At 37.2% G+C, this 22628-nt stretch overlaps 1 protein-coding gene across 2 annotated transcripts in view; it reads left to right on the top strand.

Moving 5' to 3' along the window:
* Nucleotides 1-22628, top strand: part of SMC5 (structural maintenance of chromosomes 5) — a 76617-nt gene that overhangs the window by 15040 nt on the left and 38949 nt on the right. For both annotated transcript variants that reach the window (XM_084899485.1, XM_084899484.1), the window contains exons 4-8: nt 6728-6890; nt 9807-9941; nt 11482-11622; nt 13407-13568; nt 14127-14198. In XM_084899485.1, the coding sequence (XP_084755611.1) occupies nt 6728-6890; nt 9807-9941; nt 11482-11622; nt 13407-13568; nt 14127-14198 (673 nt within the window). The remainder of the gene's footprint in view (nt 1-6727; nt 6891-9806; nt 9942-11481; nt 11623-13406; nt 13569-14126; nt 14199-22628) is intronic.

Here is a 22628-nt window from a genome sequence, read left to right as displayed (position 1 = left end):
AGGCATGTGCCCTGACTGGGAATCAAACTGTGATTTCCTAAAAGGTTGATCCTCAATCACTGAGTCATGCGAACTGGGACATTTGTTTCTGTCTTATATAGTTGTTTTCTATTTCATTAATTTCTACTATCATCTTTATTAATTTTTCTTTAAACCTTTGGTTTCTTTGCTCTTTTTCTGATTTCTTTCAATGGATTTTTTTTTTTGTACTAATTTTTAATCTTTTGTTAAGGTTAAAATTTTCCTCTCAGTATTTAGTTCTACTTCCCAAATACTTTTTAAAAAATTTAAGTTAGGTTTATTTGGCTCACTGCAGCAAGGGAAGAAAGACTCCAGAGAAACCCAGGGCATCCCAGTACTAGGAGTTGAGCGGGACTTCTTAGGAGATCTGGTGAGACTAAGAAAGAGTTTGGAAAGCAGGGGCTGTTCTGGATTGGAGTTTGTTGAAAAGAGGGTGTGGGCAATTAGATGATCAGGTCTCCATAATTTAATAGTTAATTATTAATTCATTATTGGTTAGTTTTATCCATAATGATCTAACAGGCAGGAAGATGAAAATGGGGTCTGTAGATAGCATTAATAGGGGAGCAGGATTCCTGTGAGTTGGAAAGGGAAATGTTTAGTCTCATTTTTGATTTCAGAGTGGCGCCCTCTCTGTCTTGTTGAAATGTAGATGGATATGGAGGATCCTTGTAGTACATTGTTTCTATTCAGTGGGCATTGTCTGTGTTCAGTTGAATACATCATAGTTTGGCTGCCAGCAAGGCTGGTTTTTGTTGTCTTTTGTTTTCATTTTTTTATTGTTGTTGTTTAAATATATTTTATTGATTTTTTACAGAGAGGATGGGAGAGGGATAGAGAGTTAGAAACATCAATGAAAGAGAAACATCCATCAGCTGCATCCTACACACTCCCCACTAGGGATGTGCCTGCAACCAAGGTACATGCCCTTGACCAGTCTGCAGGCCTACTCTATCCACTGAGCCAAACCAGTTAGGGCTGTTTTCATTTTTTCACAAACCAGGAAACTGGTGATGTCTTGGAGGTATCTCTGTACCTTGGCGTTGGCTGCATGGCTTTGGCTGACTGCCTCTACTTCCTCTGTCTCTTGATTTCTTGCAAGTAGGGAACGTTGGATTCCTTTCCACACTAACATCCTGGGTATCTACAAGGCTCATTGAGAGGTCAGTGCAGTGCCCTGAGACCTTCAGTGGTTGCCTCATCTGGTGTCATCTATCTAAACATTAACAAGGCAGAGAAATAAGAAAGCATAGTTTTATCCATTTTAAACATGAGACATTGCCCCCTCAACTCTCGTGTGACTCAATTTCCTTGAGTGATTCAGAGATTCAGATATCACAATTCTGTTTGCAATTCTATAAGAATAATATATACAGTAAATGACCATTAGACCATTCTCCCTCCAACCCCCACAGAGACACATCAAAGTTTGATCGAGTATTAACAATGAAAACATACATTTTTGTGCTTTTTGGAAAGAAACTCTTGCATTGCTTTGAGTAGAACCAAGCTGTATGAAATAATAGCAGCTGTTATTTTTCTTTGTTTGTGTTTGTTTGCTTGTTTTAGCAGCTGTTATTTTTAAGACCTTTTAAATGTGTCAAATGCTTTGCATAGTTTTTTCACTTAATCCATGCAGCCACTCTGTGAAATTAGTATCATTATCTCCATTTTATAAATGAGGAAGTTGTCACTCAGAGATTTGAAGTAACTTGCTCTAGCCCTCTCAATCAGAGTAACAAAGCAAGAGTCACAACCAGGCCTGTGTGAGAAATTGGGTACTTCAGCCTTCAGAGGTATCCCACTGTGGATATCTGTGCCATGGGAGCTTCGGATGTACTTTGAGCCCCTCTGGGCCTGGCCACTTCTAACTCACCTTACCCATGATGAGTGATCGTCACCTTAGTGGCCAGGGAAAACCCATTCCTAGTCAAAGTCCTTGTCCCCTCACTCCTCAGCCTCCCTCATAGCTCCTGCCTCCTGAGAGTCCAGCTCAGAAATTGTGTGAACACAAACTCAGGCAGCCCTGCAAAAAAAAGGAGTGGTCGCATGATGCCAACCCTGAAAACCTGGGCCAATTTGAGGTAACCAAAGGTACTTCAAGCAGGCTAAAATGTTTTTCTTCACCCAAGAATCCTCTAGGTCAGGGTTTTTTCACACACTGAGCTGGATGCTACTGTTTGGCTTGGTGTTATCATCATGACAACATCTGAGAAATCTGCCTTCATGAAACTCCCTCCTCCCTGTTACACAGGTCTTGCAATTGTTCCATGATTAGATCCTCCTGGTGTGTTGTTCATGTCCTGGCCACCACCTTTATGCCACTTAGAGGAACTCCCATCTCTGGGATTCATAAGGATAAGTGATATTGTAGTAGGAAGAGCTGGAGAAGAGACTCAGGAGGGAGGGTGGAGGTCAGCTCACAGGGAACACCTCCAAATGACCAAGACATTTGGAGCATGGTACCTGGGGCATGGATTTACTCACAGTTGTACCTATACACAAGCTCTGTGCCAGGTCTTGTTGGACTACAACACATTCAAAATTCACCCAGTGAATTAATTGGCTAGGGCTGCCGTAGGACTACAGAGTGGCTCAAACAACAGAAATTTATTTTCTCACAATTCTGAAGGTTAAAGTCCAAGATCAAGGTGTCAACTGGGTTGACTTCTGATATTTGTTGTGTATTTGTCAAATATAGCTATTATTATGTTAAGGTATATTTCCTCTATTCCCAGTTTGCTGGAAGTTTTTGTCATAAATGCATGTTGGATTTTGTCAAATGCCTTTTCTTCATCTATTGATATCAAATTATTTTTATTCTTCATTTTGTTTATGTGGTATATCACATTATAATTGATTTGGGAATATTGAACCAACCTTGTATCCAGAGAATAAACTTGATCATGGTGTGTGATCTTTTTAATGTATTTCTGAATTTGGTTTGCTAATATTTTGTTGAGGAGTTTTACATTTTTGTTCATTAGGGATATTAGCCTGTAATTTTTCTCTTTTTTATAGTGTCTTTGTCTGATTTTGGTATCATCGTAATGTTGACCTTCTAAAATGAGTTTGCAGCCTTCTCTTCACTTCGATTTTTTTTTTTTTTTTGAATAGTTTGAGGATAGATATTCATTCTTTGAATATTTGGTAAAATTCACCTGTGAAGCCATCTGGTTTGTAGTTTTTGTTTGTAGGGAGGTTTTTTTTAATACTGATTTAATTTCATAAGTAGTTGATTGGAGCATTTAGTGCATTTACATTTAAAGTAATTGTTGATAGGTTTGTAGTTATTGCCATTTGGATGTTTTTAAGTTGATGGTAGCTTAATTTTGAACATATTCTAAAGCTACTAAAATTTTTTATTCATTCTGCCCAGATTTATGTTTTGTCATTTTTTTTAACTTCTTTTGTGCATTTGTGTATCTGTTAACTTATTGTAATTACACGTGATCTTTCTACTTTTGCCTTTTGACCTTTGTAGTAGGTTTATAGTTGGCTAATCTGCTGCCTTTACTATGAATTTAATTTTTTCGATGATTTTTTCTTATATTTTTAATCATATTTTTTATCTTTTCTGCTTAAAGAAGTCCCTTCAACATTTTCTATAATACTGGTTCAGTAGTAATGAACTCCTTTTTTCTTTTCCTTATCTGGGAATCTTTTCTCTCCTTCAATTCCAGTGGTGTCTTTGCTGAGTAATCTTTGCTGTAGGTTTTTGCAGCTGATAGTCTTATATGAGCTCCCTTATATGTAGCTAATTGCTTTTCTCTTGATAGTTTTATAATTCTCTCTTTGTCTTCAGTTTTGGGGATTTTAATTGTGATGTGTCTTGGTATGGACTTCTTTGAGTTTACTATCTTGTTTGAGACTCTGTGCTTTCTGGACTTGTAAGTCTGTTTCCTTTGTCAGAATAGGGAAGTTTTCTACTTTCTTAACTCCATTTCATTTTATTCTCATTATTTCTTCAAATAGGTTTTCAATCCCTTGCTCTTTCTTATCTCCTTCTGGTTCTCCTATGATGCAGTTGCTGTAACATTTGATGTTGTCCTAGAGTTCCTTTAACTGTCCTTATTTTTAAAAATTCTTTTATCTTTCTGCTGTTCTGGTTTGGTGTTTTCCGCTACCTTATCTTTCAGATGTATTCTTAATAGCTTCTATATCTTTGTTGAGGTTCTCACTGAGTTCATCTATTCCCCCCCCCCCCCCCAAGTTTATTGAGCATCCTTATAAACAGTTTTGTTTTGTTTTATCTGGTAGATTGTCTGACTCCATTTCATTTAGTTCTTCTTCTGCAGTTTTGTCCTGTTCTTTCATTTGGATATTTTTTTTGTCTCTTCATTTTGGCTGATTCCCTGTATGTGTGTGTATGTGTTAGGTAAATCTACATTTCCCAGTCTGTGCAGAGGTCTTATGTTGTAGGTGTCCTATGAGGCCCAGTGGCACAGTCTCCCTGTTCATCTGAGCCCTTTGCTCCAGGAGTGTCCCTTGTATATGTGTCTTCCTTTTGTAGTTGAGCCTTGATTGCTGTTGGCACATCAGTGGGTGGGATTGTCCATGCTGACTGATTCTGACTGTTCACCTTGACTACAGCAGACAAGTTGTTTTGTGGGGACTGACTCCATGGAGTGGGAGTACCTTTAGTGGGGTTCTGGTGCCAGCTGAATCCACTTTCAGCTGTTATTGTTTGTGGACCTGGTTGGATGTGCTGTGAACTTGCCACTTGGTTTATTGGTTCTAGAGCAGTGGTTCTCAACCTTTTTAATGCTAAGACCCTTTAATACAGTTCCTCATGTTGTGGTGACCCCCAACCATAAAATTACTTTTGTTGCTACTTCATAACTGTAATTTTGCTACTGTTACTGAATCATAATGTAAATATCTGTAGGTTTATTTTTTATTTATTTTGTTTGGGACTTAATGAGATTCTTCAGCCTGTGATTTGGAAAATTTATGTTTATAAAATCTTCAAATATTGCCTATGACCCATTCTGTCTTCCCTCATTTGTAGAACTCATTAAACAGATGTTAGACTTTCTTAGTCTGTCATCCATGTCTCTTAACAGCTTTCACATTTTTCTTTTTTTTATGTCTTTGAGTAGTGTGGGTTTTTTTCTTAGATCTTCTTGTTTACTGCTTATATTTTCAGTATTTTCTTAAAATACCGTAAACATATATATTTTATTCTGGAGTTCATTAATTCCAATGTAATTCTACTTTCTACTATTTCTGCTAGTTCTTAACTCTTGATGCTTTGGTGTGTGTTTTTCCAGTGAGCCAGTGAGATGCTCCTTTATCTGTGTTAATTCTTTGAGGATTCAGGTAGATTTCTACAGAAAGAATTTTTATTAATTTCCGTCACAGACCATTGGACACTTTCAATCAATATATAGAATTTTCAGCGAGAGGGTTTTTTTAACCTCTGTAGGCATTTCATTTAACTTCAAGGTGCATTTCTGTTTGAGACTGACTTGTTAGTAACTTTTGGGGAAGGTTGTTTTTTTTTTTGTTTTTTTTTTTGCTTGTTTCACAGTTCAAGCCATAGTTTAAGACAGGCAGTTTGCCTTGGTGCCCGGGTGGTAGTGAAGGAGTATTTCTAGTTTGCGCTTACATGGAGGATATATAGCCTTTGGGGGATGGTTTTAATTAGACTGTCTACCATTGTAGCTCTGCGCTGTATTTGCAACACCCCTTTACTGTAAGATCATGAATGTGCAAAATTACTCTTTTGCCAGATGCACTCAGGGTGAAAACTCAGTTCATTTTTTTTTCACTCCTGGGTTCCTACTTGGGATTTTGACCAGAACTCATTTCTTTCATGCTAACTCATAAGTGCATTTATGAAGGTATTTTATCTGTCAATTTTTGTTGTGTTTGTAGCAAGATGATTTTAAAAAGTCTACTTTATTATTCATTTTGCTGGAAGTGAAAGTTTAAAACAACATTTTTTAAGTCCTAAAATCTTACTATTTGGAGAGTTCTGATTATAGGATAATCTATATATACAATGTTTGTAAATTATCATATAGCTATTGGAGACCAATAATTTATCTTTTTACCACATGCTGCTGATTCCCAGTGAAGATGAATGAATAGATGGGAAGTATGGTGCAGTAATATTCCTAAAAGCAAGAATAAGTAAATACCCTTCTTTTAGGTTATTTATCATTTAATGTCCCTAGATAGCCATGTGATATAGTCCCCTCTGAATTTGTAGTGGAGTACATAATGAAGAGAAGCCATGGACAGGCTAGTTTTGATGTCTGAAATGCATACTCAAGAATTGGTTTAATTCATACATTTCCCAAGTAGAGGGATTTTCAAGGTTTGACTGTTACATGCTTTTATATATCAACCCATTTTGAATTGCAATCTGATTGGATAGTAGCATAATGATTAAAGGATAAATAACCAGATATGTGAATCCTCTGGCAGTGTTTGGAAATTAGTATCGATATTAGAACTTATTTCAATTTTATTTTAAGTTTAAATAATTTTGAATGTTGAAAAAAGTACTAAATTATGTATTAATACTAATAAAATGTCAAAGTTTTCTTCTCTAGATGGATAAAAATATCAAAAGAAATAAAAATTATTATAATAATCCTTTTCAGCAACCTTTGGTGCAAGAGTATCTTGAAAATTTTATTTCTGAAATAATGTATGCATTTTGAATGTAAATGTTTTTAAATTATTTTTTAACTAGGTTCAGGAGTTCTGGAAATCTTATTATTACTCGTGAGATTGATGTGGCAAAAAATCAGTCCTTTTGGTTCATCAACAAAAAATCAACAACCCAGAAAGTAGTAGAAGAGCAAGTTGCAGCCTTAAATATTCAAGTGGGCAATCTTTGCCAGTTTCTACCTCAGGTATGAGAGAATTAAATGTAAAGGTAGGAAAGCTTTGTATATAGTGTTTCCTTTTTATGCTATATTAGAGGCCTGGTGCACAGATTTGTGCACCGGTGGGATCCCTCAGCCTGGCCTGGTCTGGTGCTGCACCACTCCGCTCCTGCTCATCCCAGTCCCACCGTGCCTACCACGGCTGCCGGCCGGTAGTGCTGCCGTGGAGGCAGGAGAAGCTCATGCTGCCGCAGCTGCCCTTGCTAGCCATGAGCCTGGTGTCTGGCACCCATAAGTCACCTGAGCAGTGCTCCCACTGTGGGAGTGCACTGACCACCAGGGGGCAACTCTCTGCATTGAGCATCTTCCCCCTGATCATCAGTGTGCATCATAGCGACCGGTTGACCAGTCGTTCAGTCACTTAGGCTTTTATATATATATAGACAAGAATGTAAAGATTACTATTTAAACTGAGCATAGTAGTCTTAATGCTAACAGTTCTTTGTAAGAAAGGTAGCATCTCGTTTCTTACAGCAGCAATTTACAAACCTTTTTCATCTCAAGACACACACAAATTAATTACTAAAATTCTGCGGCACACCAGAAAGTATATTTTTTGCCAATCTGACAACAAAAATAGAGAAAATTTTTTCATTCACACTGTGCGGCTATTGTATTGGCTGTTGTCACTTTTTTGATAATTTTAGGGGGAAAGAGGTAAGTAAGTGCCCCTGATTTAGTCAGATATTACATGTTTAAAAATTCTTGCAGTACACCAGTGGGGCACACTGATTGAAAATCACTGTTTTAAGGTATTAATCTTATTTCTAGTAAATTGGAAAATTTCAGTTAATAGTCTAAGTTATGGAACATTATACAGGAAATAAAATTGTATTATTTTCAAGTACAAAGAGTAGGTTGAATTGCTATAGACTTCTGTTTGTTAATTTTTATTAATAAACAACTTAATCATTGGTTTTGTATAAAATATTTGATAAACTAAAATTCTTAAATCTTTAGGCATGCCTGTAACATCTTTATATATTTTATTTTTTTAGTAAAAATAAAACATCTTGCTAATGCATATTAAATGCTAAAATGAGATGCCTTTTAACTTTATCTTTACTGCTGCCTGGTAATAGTAACTGGATTATAGTTCATTTTTTTTCTTTAAAAACAATGATGGTTTGATTACATGTTTATATCAAGTAAAAATTAAAATTTGAAAGCATTTATCAGCTGATGTCAGGTGATTTTCAAAAGTAGATGTTTAAAATTGCCTCTTTTTTTACCTTCTAACATTCCAATTGATGTGTGGTAGATGATCATTTTGACTATTTTCTCTTATCCCAAACTGCTTATTATTATATATAAAAATCTCTGAAACTGGAGATATTGACATAGAATTTTTTAATTTTTACTTAATTTATTGGGTGACATTGGTTAATAAAATAGTATAGGTTTCAAAGAGTACAATTCTGTAATATGTCATCTGTATGTTACATTGTGCATTCACAAACCCTAGTCAAGTCTCTTTTCATTACCATTTATCCTCCCTTTCTCTTTTACCTCCTTCCCCACCCCTTTTCCTCTAGTAATCACCATACTGTTGCCTGTGCCTATGAGTTTGTGTGTTTTTGTTTGTTTCTTAATCCCTTCACCTTTTTTTGCCAGCCTCCTAACTCCCTTCCCTTCTGACAGCTGTCTGTCTCTTCTCTGTGTCTGTGAGTATTTCTATTTTGTTTATTAATTTCATTAGATTCCACGTATAAGTGAAATCATATGGTATTTGTCTTTCTCTGCCTGGCTTATTTCACTTAGCATAATAATCTCTAGGTCCAATCATCTTATTGCAGAAGGTAAGAATGCCTTCTTTTTATGGCCGAGTAATATTCCATTGTGTAACTGTACCATAATTTTTTTTATTCACTCATCAACTGATGGTCTGTTGGGTTGCTTCCAAATCTTGGCTGTTATAAATAATGCTGCAGTGAACTAAGTGTGCATATATTCGTTCAAATTAGTGTTTCAGATTTTTTTGGATATATTCCCAGAAGTGGAATAGCTAGGTCAAAAGGCAGTTTGATTTTTAATTTTTTGTGATAGCTCCCTACTGCTTTCCACCAACTGCATTCTCACCAACAACACAAGAAGGTTCCCTTTTCTTCACATCCTCGCCAAAACTTGTTTGTTGATTTAATGATGAAAGCCATTCTTATAGGTGTGAGGTGATATCTCATTGTAGTTTTAATTTTCATTTCTATGATTATTAGCGATGTTGAGCATCTTTTCATATGTGTCTATTGGCCTTCTGTATGTCCTCTTTGGAGAAATGTCCATTCAAGTCGTTTGCCCATTTTTACTTGGATTGTTTGTTTTTGGTTGAGTTTTAGAAGTTCTTTATAAATTTTGGATATTAAGCCCTTATCATATGTATCATTGAATATGTTCTCCCATTCAGTGGGTTGTCTTTTCATTTTGTTGATGGTTTCTTTTGCAGTGCAAAAACTTTCTAGTTTAATTTAGTCCCATTTGTTTATTTTTTCTTTTGTTTCCCTTGCCAAATGCGATATACCAAAAAAAAAAAGTTGCTACAAGAAATGTCCAAGATTTTACTGCCTATATTTTCTTCTGGGATTTTTATGGTTTTGAGTTCAACATTTTTAAGTCTTTAATCCATTTTGAGTTTATTCTTGTGTAGGATATAAGAAGGTGTCCACAGAAAAATTTTAAAGGTTCTCAAAAAGATGATAGTTTATACCCTAAGTTTATTTCTATTATTTTAAAGAATAATATATGAAAGGACATAGATTATAATAAGAGCACATCTCAAAATATTTTTTTCTCTTATTTCATCTTGACAAGTGTGATCATTGAGTGAAAAATATTTTGGAGATATTTATAAATGATAATAGTTGCTAATATTTAAGTTTTGTGCTCTAGGATAAAGTTGGAGAATTTGCAAAACTCAGTAAAATTGAACTACTTGAAGCTACTGAGAAGTCGATTGGTCCTCCAGAAATGCATCAATATCACTGTGAACTCAAAAACTTCAGGGAAAAAGAAAAACAACTAGAGGTAATTATAAATGGACAACTCATTTTAATTGCCCCTCGTTGATTTCTATGTCTCAAAATGTGAAAAAGTGAGTTCTGGTACATTGAGTAAATTCATATATTTGTGATTTTTTTTCATGCAGGATTGTATTGCTAACATTAATTGAATTAAGTTACAGAAAGTGAGAATAGAAATGTAAAGTTTGAAATTTTTTACTATCATTTCATCGAATATATGTTATTGAATTTCTAAGGAACTAATAATAGTGGTACAAAGCATTTTTGTCTCAGAAGTTTCAGTATTATTCTCTTACTTAATATTTATCTGCCAGGCATTTTGTAAGCTTTGGATAAGTGCAGCAAATACCATACAGTTTTTAATATAGTGTCTCTATTCAGCCAGTTCTAATATTATTTCAGTTGTATGAGGGTGGACTTTGTAAGAAAACGATACATTTAGTAGAAGTGTTGATTTTTTTCATCTTTAATAAAACAAATTAAAATGTCTCTTTTTGCATATTGTTTGTAAAGGTGTTTTATTTAATGAATCATTTCTCAGGGCCCATAAACTAAAATGATTCTGTAAGTTTTTGTAATAAGTTATCTTATAATTGCTTTTTCTTGTACTGTAACTGTTTATACTTTATAATATGTTTTTGTTATAATTTAGTATTATTTTTCTTATTACACTTATTCAGAGTGAATGACCAAAGGAGTTGTAATTATTTTACCTTCAGATCTCTTTTTACCATTCCCAAATCAATCTAATATTCCCACCTGAAACACTCACTGAAATTACCTACTGTCATGTGAAAGAAAAAAAGCATATATTATACTAAATTCTAAGTACATCTTTGTATTTGTTATTTTGCAGTACCTTTTCTTCATCTCATTTCTAAGTCCTTACATCATGGCTATTCATAACATTGATATTTTCATTTGTTTATCAATTTACAGTTTATGAGCTTTTACCCAAAGCAAGTAAACTGCTTCTACCCTTGAGATGAATGAGGCAGTTAACTTTCTTCTCTTTAAGCAAGAAGAGTCTAGGCTCAGTGAGGTGGCAGGGCTTTCTCAGAGTCACATGACTAATAAATTATAGTGCCTAGACCAGTGCTTACACGTGCATGTTTTCCATAGTTTTGTTTGTTGTTGTTGTTGTTGTTGTTTTGTTTGTTAATCCTTACCTGAGGATATTTTCCCATTGATTTTTAGTGAGAGTGAAAGAGAGAGGGAAAGACAGAAACATGGATATGAGAGTGACACATCGATTGGTTGCCTCCTGCACATACCCTGACCAGGGCCCAGGCGGGGGAGGAGCCTGCAACCAAGGTACATGCCTTTGACCCTAATAGAACCTGGGGCTCTGGTCTGCAGTCTGACGCTTTATCCATTGAGCAAAACTGGCTAGGACTATTTTACATAGTTTTTAAGAACTTCTGTGGAATTCTTTACTGTAAAATCTTGTTAAATAAAATATACTTTTTATTATTAAAAAATTTGACCTGTTGTCTTTTTTTTTTTCCAGTTAAACTAATAGTTTAAACAAATATTTCTTTTAGACCTCATGCAAAGAGAAAACAGAATATCTAGAGAAAATGGTTCAGAGGAATGAAAGATATAAACAAGATGTGGAGAGGTTCTATGAACGTAAACGACATTTAGATTTGATTGAAATGCTTGAAGCTAAAAGGCCATGGGTGGTAAGTTCTTAGTTATTAGAGACAAAAATAGTGATTCTTGAAGTAAGTTAGAAAGGAGGATCAAATTCCAATTAGGTGCTTTTGTTCATTTTTGCTTTTATAACCTTAATATTTAAAGAGCCAGGGCCATCACGCCCTAAATGTCTGGACCACTGAACACCAAGCTAGGGTCCTGGCCGGTGCGGTGGAAGTCAGTCCTGGGTCCCAGCTACCCGCAGTGTGACGGCAGGTGGGAGCTGTGGGAACTGAGCCATGCTGCCCTTGGACTCGCCTCTGGGTCCCTCCCCCCACCTCCAGTTCTGGGGAACCAGGGCATTGCTGCCATCAGACTAGCCTCTTGGTCCCTCCCCCTGCCTCCGTGCTGCGATCTGGGAATCTTGGTCCCTCCTTCTGCCCGCATGCTGCAATTGGACTGCCTCTTGGTTCCGGCCCTCAGGCCCAGGGAAACAGAGCCATGCTGCGATGGGACTGGACCCTACCCAAGGGGTCCCGGATTGTGAGAGCATGCAGGCTGGGCTGAGAGACTCCCCCATGAGCCTCTAATATATAATAAAATGTATCTGTCTCTGTGTTGTTATATAGCTGTGTGCTGTTATTAACATAGTAGCAAGTGACAGTTTACTAAGTCTAAGGACTCAAATCTGGGATTTCTTCCAATTTTTTGTCCTAAACAGATAGCTTTGTTTTATAAAATGGTGATGTTATAAAAATGTTTACACATGTAAAAATTAAATTGAGTGGCCTCTGGTCACGAAAAATTTGCTTGGAGTGTGCTATTAATATCAAATTCGGCTATATACAGGTAGCTGAAGGATATAAACTGTAATCTTGACTCACATGCTTCATAAGTTTTGTGAGGCTACTGTTTCTAATCACTGTGTGATGTATATTTTATTATTTATGATTGCAGTTTGAGCTAAAGATTCAATTCCCTCATTGCATTCCTTTACAGTGGGTGAAAAGAAGTAAGAAAGTTTTATAATGTTTGTTCCAGGGTTAGGATGGAAATAATTGTTACTAGATTGGAAAAATAGGTTCCTCCATTTTTGTCCTTCTCACCCCCTGCCGTTATTTCACCCTACCCTGTGTCATAATTCCATTATTAAACTTTTTCCCTTCTTCCACTCATTTTTATTACATTTTTCTATATCCATTAGTACTCTTGCATTTACTTTATTTTTGTTTTACGAAGTTTTCAGTTTTTCTTTTATTTTCTAATATTGACATCAGTCTTTTTTTTCTTTTTTGCTTTACTCTAATGTTTACTTATGTTCTTTTTAACTTCATCTTACTGCTCCACTTATTTTTATTAATTTCTGTGACATAACAAGCATCATTTTCACCTGCATGCTTCTTTTTGTTTTTTTGTTTTTTTACTCATTTTCCTTTTGTCTTATACTTTTTTCATTTTTATATTTCATAACTGAATTTCTTTTGCTTCTTTATACATTTCTGTATCCCTTCTCTATTGAGAGACTAGAAGAGAACTAGTCATTACTGGCCATTAGGATATCAGAAACAGGAAGAGATGGATATCAGAGTCCAAACTACTGATGGAGATAAATGCCTAATGAGTTTCAAGACTGTTAGTAAACCATTGTGTTCGTATTCACCATTTCTGAAGTAGTTTCAGAGGGCAAATGTTATATTAATAGACGTGTCAAATGGATATCAAAACAGTCTTTTCATAGATTTAGTTTCTGCTTCTACCTTGATGTTAGGTATGTGTTTAAGCTAGTAGTGCATTAACATGGTTTTTTTTGTTTTTTTTTAATAATTGCAAGGAATATGAAAATGTTCGTCAGGAATATGAAGAAGTAAAATCAGCTCGTGACCGAGTAAAGGATGAAGTAAGAAAACTTAAAGATGGGCAGATTCCTATAACACGTCGAATTGAAGAAATAGAAATGCAGCGTCACAATTTGGAGGCTCAAATCAAAGCAAAGGTACTTTCCTGGCTCAATTTTGGACTTCTGTATTTTATTTGAGCACATACAAAAAATACTTTGCAAGACATGTAGCGTTGATTCCTTAAGTTTTTTAACTAGAAATTGTACCACCATAGGGCTTGCAACGTTCTAATCATCACTGTTGTAAGGTTGCTACTTTATAGAAATATCAAAATATAAAAAGAGGAAAACAAAATAAATATGATTAATTATAAGAGGGTTCAAGTAATATTCCTGAGAACAGTTTAAACTATTGACTCTGCTATTCTATAGGGTTGTTTTTAGAAAGAACATGAGAAAATAAATGTAAAGAAACTAAAAAACATGTCTGCGTATTGCTATAGTTGTTTTTAATACCCATAGGAATAAACTCCTATAGATTTGCAGATAATGTGTTTTGGGGGTATTTTTGGTGATATGATATATTTGGTTTTTGAAAGAAATCATGGAAAAGCATTGTAGGTTAACTTACATAACAATATTTGGATGGGTGAAGCACATAACTTATTTTACTTGAGTTTTTAACATCTTTTCCCTTCTGGTTCAATCTTACAGGCAACAGATATTAAGGAGACATCTCAAAAATGCAAACAAAAGCAAGATATTATAGAAAGGAAAGATAAGCATGTAAGATTTTTGTATTGAAATTTTTATTATACTGATTTGCCCTAACGTTTGTGTTCGGGTCTGGATTTTGGGATCACCTTTTGTTTGGGAATTGTCTTAACGTCTTCCTTATTTTCTATTTTTTATAATCTATGAGGGAACTAATGTTTGGAAGTATAACTGTTGCAAAGAGGATAATTAGATAAAATTGCTCAAAACTAATCATAGATATGCATTATCATCTTTATAGCTGGGCTGGGTGGCTGTACTTTTTTTTTTTTAATAGGGTAATGATAAAATTGGATTCAGTTACCTTAATAGCAAAAAATAAATTATAAGGAATTTATTTTGTTTATTTCAAGAGGAGGCATTAAAAAGCTGATTACAAAGTATTTTTTATGGGTAGGGCTTCAGGCAAAATTATTTTAGAATGTTTGGCATGAAAGTGGGGTTTTAGTTAACAAATCTCCAAATGTAAGTGGGGTTCTATTTTCTAAGACCATTCAACAACTAAATTTTAAGTGATCTGTCTTGGGGGTAGATATTCAGCCTCACCCCTTTTCCTGTGCCTTTATCTTCAAGTCCAAGGCTTCTTTCGTTTATTTCCCTAGAGAATAAACCTCAGATTTTCATGGCAGAAGCTTTGGCTGCCAGTGTTATGTGCTCAAGGTATGTGAATGGGTACATTTGGGTAGGAGGTAGTGCTGGAGTAATTATGTTCTACATGATGTCTATACTTGACATTTCCTTGTTCTAAGAGTCTCTGGAATATTTTTTCTTCTTTTTAGAATTGAAAACTCTTTTATTGTTCCTATTTCTTTCATTCTTTTTTTTTTTTTTTTTTTTTAAAGCATTATATTAGTTTTAGGTATATAACATAATGATTTGATATTTGTATACTAGAGGTTCTCAGCCCAGCCTGCACCCTCTCCAATCTGGGATCCCTCTCACAATCCAGGACTGCTGGTTCCCAACCACTCACCTGTCTGCCTGATTGCCCCTTACTGCTTTTGCTGCCAGCCAGATCACCCCCTAACCACTCCCCTGCCAGCCAGATCTATGCCTAACTGCTCCACTGCAGGCCTGGTTGCCCCCAACTGACCTCCTCTGCTGGCCCGGTCACCCCAAAGTGCCCTCCCTTGCCAGCCTGGTCACTCCCCTGCTGGCCCAATTGTCCCTAACTGCCCTCCCCTCCAGGCCTGGTTCCCCCCATCTGCCCTCCTTTGCAGAGCTGATTCCCCCACAACTGCCCTTCCGTGCAAGCCTGGTCACACCTAACTGCCCTCCCCTGCAGGCCTAATATCCCCCAACTGCCCTTCCTTTCAGACCTGGTTCCCCACAACTGTCCTCCCCTGCAGGGCTGGTCCTCCCCAACTGCCTTCCCCTGCAGTCCTGGGTCCCCCACCAACTGCCCTCACCTGCAGGCCTGGTCACTTCTAATTGCCCTCCCCTGCAGTCCTGATCTCCCCAGCTGCCCTCCCTTTCAGGCCTGGTCTCTTCCATCTGCCCTCTCCTGCTGGCCATCTTGTGGGGGCAGCCGTCTTGTATTTTGGAGTGATGGTCAATTTGCATATTAGGATTTTATTATATATAGTATGTTGTGAAATGATCACATAATAAATCTAGTTAACATTCCTACTGTACATAGTTACAAATTTTTTTAACTGGATGTTTGTACCTTCTGACCCTCCAACACCCATTTTACCCATCCATTAACATCTCCTATCTCTGGCAACTATCAATCTATTATCTGTGTCTAGGAGGTTATTTCACTTTGAATAGCCCTCAGGTTTCATCCATGTTGTTGCAAGTGACAGGATTTACTTCTTTTTTTATGGCTGCATAATATTCCATTGTGAATATATCACATTTTCCATTTATCCGTTGATGAACACTTAGATTTCTGTTTCCATATCTTGGCTATTAGAAATAATAGTGCAGTGAACATGGAGTACATATTTATTTCTAAGTTAGGTGTTTTTTTCTCCTTCAGATAAATACCCAGAAGTGGAATTGCTAGATCATACTAGTTCTATTTTTAATTTTTTGAAGAAACTCCAAGCATGTTCCCATCCCAGGCACGTACCCTGACCAGGAATTCAACCATGACCTCTTGGTTCATAGGTCGATGCTCAACCACTGGGCCACAATAATTGTGGTCTTTGTAACTTCATTTTAGAATTTTTTTAAAGACTTCTTTGGACTTTTATATTTAGTTGTTTACATGTTTTATGTATATTTTAAAAGAATGTGTAGTTTGTCTTTAGGTCTGGAGATATATGTTAGAATAGGCTTACTATAATTATATTTACACAAATGTCCTACTTATTTTTTTTACCTACCGTATCTGATTTTTCATTTTTATTTTTATTATATATATATATATATATATATATATATATATAGAGAGAGAGAGAGAGAGAGAGAGAGAGAGAGAGACTTTTTACAGAGAGGAAGGGAGAGGGATAGAGAGTTAGAAACATCAGTGAGAGAGAAACATTGATCAGCTGCCTCCTGCACAGCCCCTACTGGGGATGTGCCCACAACCAAGGTACATGACTACCGGAATTGAACCTGGGACCTTTCAGTCCACAGGCTAATGCTCTATCTACCAAGCCAAATTGGTTAGGGCTGATACATTCATTTTTAAAGTGTCAGTACCTATGAGTGTAGATTTATCTATTTATTTATTTTTAATTACATTTTTGCTTCCTAGATTTTAAAGCATTATTTTGTTCTTTCTATATCATGTTTTTTGATTCATTTTATTTACTATAAATAATATATAGTGGGCTTTATTTTGAGGGTTTTTTTTTCTATTTAGTGTGAGACACTTTGTACAGTAAAGGAGTTTAGCCAATTCACATTTACTGTTGTTTACTACTTACTTTGCATGGTTTGATTCCTCCTATGCCCCTTTCTACTTCGCTGTTGTTGATCAAGATTTTCTTACTCAATTTTTTCTGAAGTTATATATTTTAAACCTATTCTACTGATTACACTTAAAGCTTAAAACATTTTTTCTTTAATTTTATTGATTTGAAAGAGAGAGAGAAACATCAATGATGAGAATCATTGATTGGCTGCCTCATGCACACCCCCTGCAACCTGGGCATGTGCCCTCATCTGGTATTGAACCACGACCTCGACCTCCTGGTTTATAAGTCAATGCTCAACCACTGAGCCATACTGTCTGGGCTTCTTCCATATCTTTCTGTCGATCTCTTTCTCTGACCCTCCCCATTTTAATAGATTCCATGGCATTTTCTACATAGACAGTCATCTCATCTACAAATGAGGACAGCTTTATTTCATCCTTTCTGATTTGTATGCCTTTTATTTCTGTGTTGTTGTTTTTTCCTTATGCACTGGCTAAAACTTCTATCACTGTGTTGAATAAGAATAGTGAGCTTAGGCATTTTTGCCATTTTTCTGATCTTAGGCGGAAAGCATTCAGTATTACACCATCCTATATAATATAAAGGTAATATGTAAATTGACCAAATGCAGAACAACCAGTCGCTATGATGCACACTGACCACCAACGGGACACTGACACTCAATGCAGGAGCTGCCCCCTGGTGGTCATTGTGCTCCTACAGGGCGAGCATCACTCAGCCAAAGCTGGGCTTATGGCTGGCGAAGGCAGCAATGGTGGCAGGAGCCTCTCCTGCTGCTGTGGCAGCGCTAAGGATGTCCAACTGACATCCTAAGCCATCAGGCGACATCCCCTGAGGGCTCCCGGACTTTGAGAGGGCACAGGCCGGATTGAGGGACACCCTCCCTCCAGAGTGCACGAATTCCATGCACTGGGCCTCTAGTATTATATTATAGTATTATAGTGTTAACTATAATACTAGCTGTAATTTTTTATGGGTATTCTTTATCAAGTTTAAAAATTCTATTCATGTGTTTCTGAAAGAGTTTCCGCTTCTGTTTTTTCAGGGATATTGTATGCAATTGGTATTCTGAATAATTATCAAATGATACTGTCTGGATCTGGATATTTTTGAGGTGGAGTTTAAAGTTATGAATTAAGCTTAATAGTTAAAGCTATTCAAATAATCAATTTCAAATTAGATAAGTTGTGTTAGTGTTTTTTGAGAAATTGGTCCATTCTATCTTAAGTTGTTAAATTTATATGTTTTATAGATTCTCCAGTTAACTTTTTGATATCTGTAAGGTCTGTAATGATACAGTGATACCCTTGTTCCATTTATGATATTGGTAATTTGTTTCTTTTGGGATTGTTTTCTTTTCTTTGTCAATCTTGCTAGAGTTTTGTTAAATTTAATGTTTTTTTTAAGAACCAAATTTTTGTTTCATTGATTTTTCTCTTTTCATTTTCATTGATATCTTTTATATCTTTATTATTTCCTTTCCTCTGCATTAGTAGGTATATTTTGCTCCTTTTTTTAGGCTCTTAAGGTAGAAAGTCAGATTGAGATTTTTCATCTTGTGAAAAGTCTCAATCTGACCTTTATTAGTATAAATTTTCCTCATTGCTTATTTAGCTGTGTCCACAAATTCTGATAGTATTTTTTTTGGTTGGTTTGTTTGTATTTTCATTTATCTTGAAATCACAATTTGTTCATTTGTCATTGATGGACATTTAGGTTGTTTTTGCTTTAGGGATATAATCAGTAAAGCTGCCATAAATATTTCATATACATTTATTTATGAACATATATTTTTGTTTCTCTGATAATATTCTAGAAGTAGAATATCATAGGCCATATAGTTTCCCAAAATTATTGTTAGTAATCTGTTGTAATTGTAATTAATAAAAGTTGACTGTGATGGCTTGAAATTTTTTTATAAATTGTTCTGCATAAATAATTTGCGAAACACTGCTTTGAGTAACCTTGCAGGATTAGATTTAGTTAGGTAGCTATGAGAACTCTCCTTACATTATCCTATCTTATAAAAGCGTAATATGCAAATTAACTGTCACTCTGCTACAAAGATGGCGGCGCCCATAGTGCCGGTGGGATGCTAGTGTCCCACTCCCAGGCCTCAGAGGGAGGAAAGGCTGCAGACAGAACGCTGGGCTGCGGGCCAGGGGCGTGCTCTGAGCCACCACTGTGCAGCTTAAGACATGCCCCCAGCCCAGCAGACAGAAGCCCAGAGGGCGCTGGGCCAGAGGTGAGCTCTGAGCCCCTGCTGAGCTGCTTGGGACAGGCCAAGCGGACAGACTTTGAGCTAGCTGGGGGCTGCTCAGAGCCACCGCCGCGCAGCCTGGGACACGCCCCCGGCCCAGCAGACGGAAGTCCAGCTGACAGAACCGGGCTGCTGGGCCAGGGGCATTCTTAGAGCTGCCACTGTGGGGCTTGGGACAGATCAAGTGGACAGACGCTGGGCCAGGGGCTGCTCAGAGCTGCCACTGCACGGCTTGGGACACGCCCCCGGCCCAGTGGACAGCCCAGCTGCCACAATGCAGGGGGTTCTCTGTGCATGAGCTGCAGAGAAAACACCTTATCTTTTTTTAAAATATATTTTATTGAGTTTTCACAGAGAGGAAGGGAGAGTGATAGAGAGCTAGAAACATGAGAGAGAAACATCATCTATCAGCTTCCCCCTTCACACCTCCTTCTGGGGATGTGCCCGCAACCAAGGTACGTGCCCTTGACCGGAATTGAACCTGGGGTCCTTCAGTCCACAGGCCGACGCTCTATTCGCTGAGTTAAACCAGTTAGGGCAGAAACACCTTTTCTGAAGGCTCATTGGTTAAGCTCCCTGTAAGCTGCCTCTCACAGTGTTCTTGATAACTTGAGGAATAAGAATGCAAGAACGTGATCTAGGGTTTTTCCACCTCTCTCCTGGAGGAAAAACTAAGTTCTGCTGCTGGAAGGGCTAAGAAATGTCATATCCTGCCCTAGCCAGTTTTGCTCAGTGGATAGAGCCTCGGCCTGCCCATCATAGGGTATGGGCTCGATTCTGGTCAAGGGCTTGTATCTAGGTTGCAGGCTCCTCCCTGGCCAGGGCCCAGGTCAGGTCTCATGCAGGAGGCAATCAATTGAAGTGTCCCTCTCACATTGATGTTTCTCTCTCTTTCCCTCTCTCTTCCAAGCTCTCTAAAAATCAATGGAAACATATCCTCAGGTGAGGATAAAAAATAAAGAAAAGAATGTCATATTCTATGAAAGACACACCTTGAAAGTACCTAAAGAAAATTATCGTTTTTTTTATGGTGAAGGGACTGGAGTCCGTGTTGATGAAAACATCTTGGCGGCTTTGACCAGTGGCAGTAGCAGCAAGGTGATGGGGCTGGTGCCTTCCCCCGATCAGCCCAGTCACTTCCTGCAGAGGAAGGCCACACTATGGCTAAGGCCCACTCCCCGTCAGTAGGACATCTCCTGAGAGCTCCCAGTCTGTTAGAGGGGGCAGGCTTGGCTGAGGGACAGCCCCACCCCACCCAGTGCACGAATTTCATCACCAGGCCTCTGTACAAGATAAAGCAGAGTGAGTACTGCTGGAAGTTGAGGTGATAGATAAAATGGGAAAAGCACTCTGATCAGAAGACTCTGATTTTGAATATGTCATTAGAAGTGTAAGACAAGAACATTAGCTGAGTGATTAGAGAGCCTATAGCAATAAAGAATTGAGGAAGGAGGGAAAGATGTGAATTCCTCTCAGAATGTAACAAATTACAACTACATTTGTTAGAGAAACGCAATTGGTTGTTTGAAGTGCCCATTTAAGTTTTGTGGCCATAGATTTAAAGTGTGGCCAATTTTAGAGAGTTTCTCCAGTTAGTTTAATTGCTTACATACAGATAGATAGAAGGTATATAGTTAAGTTTAAAAAGAACTAGGCTTTCTCCTAGCCTGAGTGATAATAGGATTAGTGATGTGTCAATACCGTAGGTCTTTGCAAGGGAGTGGTTATAGTGGAGGGTTCTGAAACCTCAGCAGGTTAAAGAAAGAAATGATAGTTTTTTTAAAGATACTAAGGTTGCCAAAACCAGTTTGGCTCAGTGGATAGAGCATCAACCTGTGGACTGAAAGGTCCCAGGTTCGATTCCGGTAAAGGGCATGTACCTTGGTTGCGGGCATATCCCCAATAGGGGTGTGCAGGAGGCAGCTGATCAAAGTTCCTCTCTCATCGATGTTTCTAACTCTCTATCTCTCTCCCTTCCTCTCTCTAATAAAATCAATAAAATATATATATTTTTAAAAAGGTACTAAGGTCAATGGATTTCAGGACCCTATGGGGGTCAAAGGATGGTTGAAATAGGAATACTATAGCAAATAAAATGGAAGGAAAGGAAATGGTGATCAAAGAGTAGTATTGTGGATATAGAGTTTTCAGAAGTATGATTTAGGGGATATTTAAATGATCTAGAATTTAACAGTAAGAGAAGGTGGATGAGGGAGGAGGCTTTTAGGTAAAGATGGGTGAAGTTGCCTTACCCGGTTTGGCTCAGTGGATAGAGAATTGGCTTGTGGACTGAAGGGTCCCAGGTTTGATTCCGGTCCAGGGCATATACCAGGGTTGTGGACTTGATCCCCGGTAGGAGGCTTGCAGGAGGCAGCCAATCAATGGTTCTCTTAAATATATATATATAAGTAAATGTATATTTTTAATGGGTGAAGTTGAAGTCAAGGAACACAGAGACCAGAGTTAGATTTATTTTTCTGTATTAATGTTTAAGTCTCATGATGACAGACATAATGATGGAGAGGACAACATTGAGTCAGTCTGGTATTAAAGTCATCACTGAGTGAAGAGAGTAAGGAAGACTTTTGAGGGAGGTAGGTAATAACCTAGCGACAAAGATGATGATGGTAAAATCTGATCACATGGTCTTCAAAGGAACTGAAGTGGGGCTGTTAATGGAGGAAGTAGTATAGTGGGAATTAATCAGTTCACCTTCCTCACCTTTGAGTCCTAAAGTGCTTGGAAGGAAAAGGTCACACTTCAGAGGGCTCTAGGGAGAAGCATGTCCTGGATGGCCAAATTTTAATTAGTACAAGAAGAGAAATGGAAGATAGCAGAAATGGTATCCTAGTGAAGATTGGTGATCTAGGAGGCTTGGACTTACTGTACCAGAGCTAATAAACGGGTGTGATGGGATTAGTCATTGTAGTTTCTTGGATGATTTTTTTTGATGTGTCTCCATTTTGCTGAGAGGGCAAGATTATTTTAATTTTTTTTAATTTTATTGTTTAAGGCATTACAAATAGTAGTACATATATCTCCTTTTTATTTTAAATTTCTTGTTTTTCATGGACTTGGACTTCCTCATGTGTTTGGTGATTCTTAATTCTATGCCTGTCTTCTATGATATGTCTATTTATTCTCTTGAATGGTTTGGACTCTGCTGGCTGAACTCTATGGCTTCTTGTTTTGGACACATTGAATATTGTTAATTTTCAGATATATAACTTAATTTTTCAAATATAGTTTTTTCTCCTGTGCATTGGGACAGGTGAGGGGATTTTGGCATAT

Source organism: Pipistrellus hanaki, assembly GCF_964339955.1.
Source record: "Pipistrellus hanaki genome assembly, chromosome: 11".
Taxonomy (NCBI): domain Eukaryota; kingdom Metazoa; phylum Chordata; class Mammalia; order Chiroptera; family Vespertilionidae; genus Pipistrellus; species Pipistrellus hanaki.
This window is presented reverse-complemented; position numbering and strand designations above follow the sequence as displayed.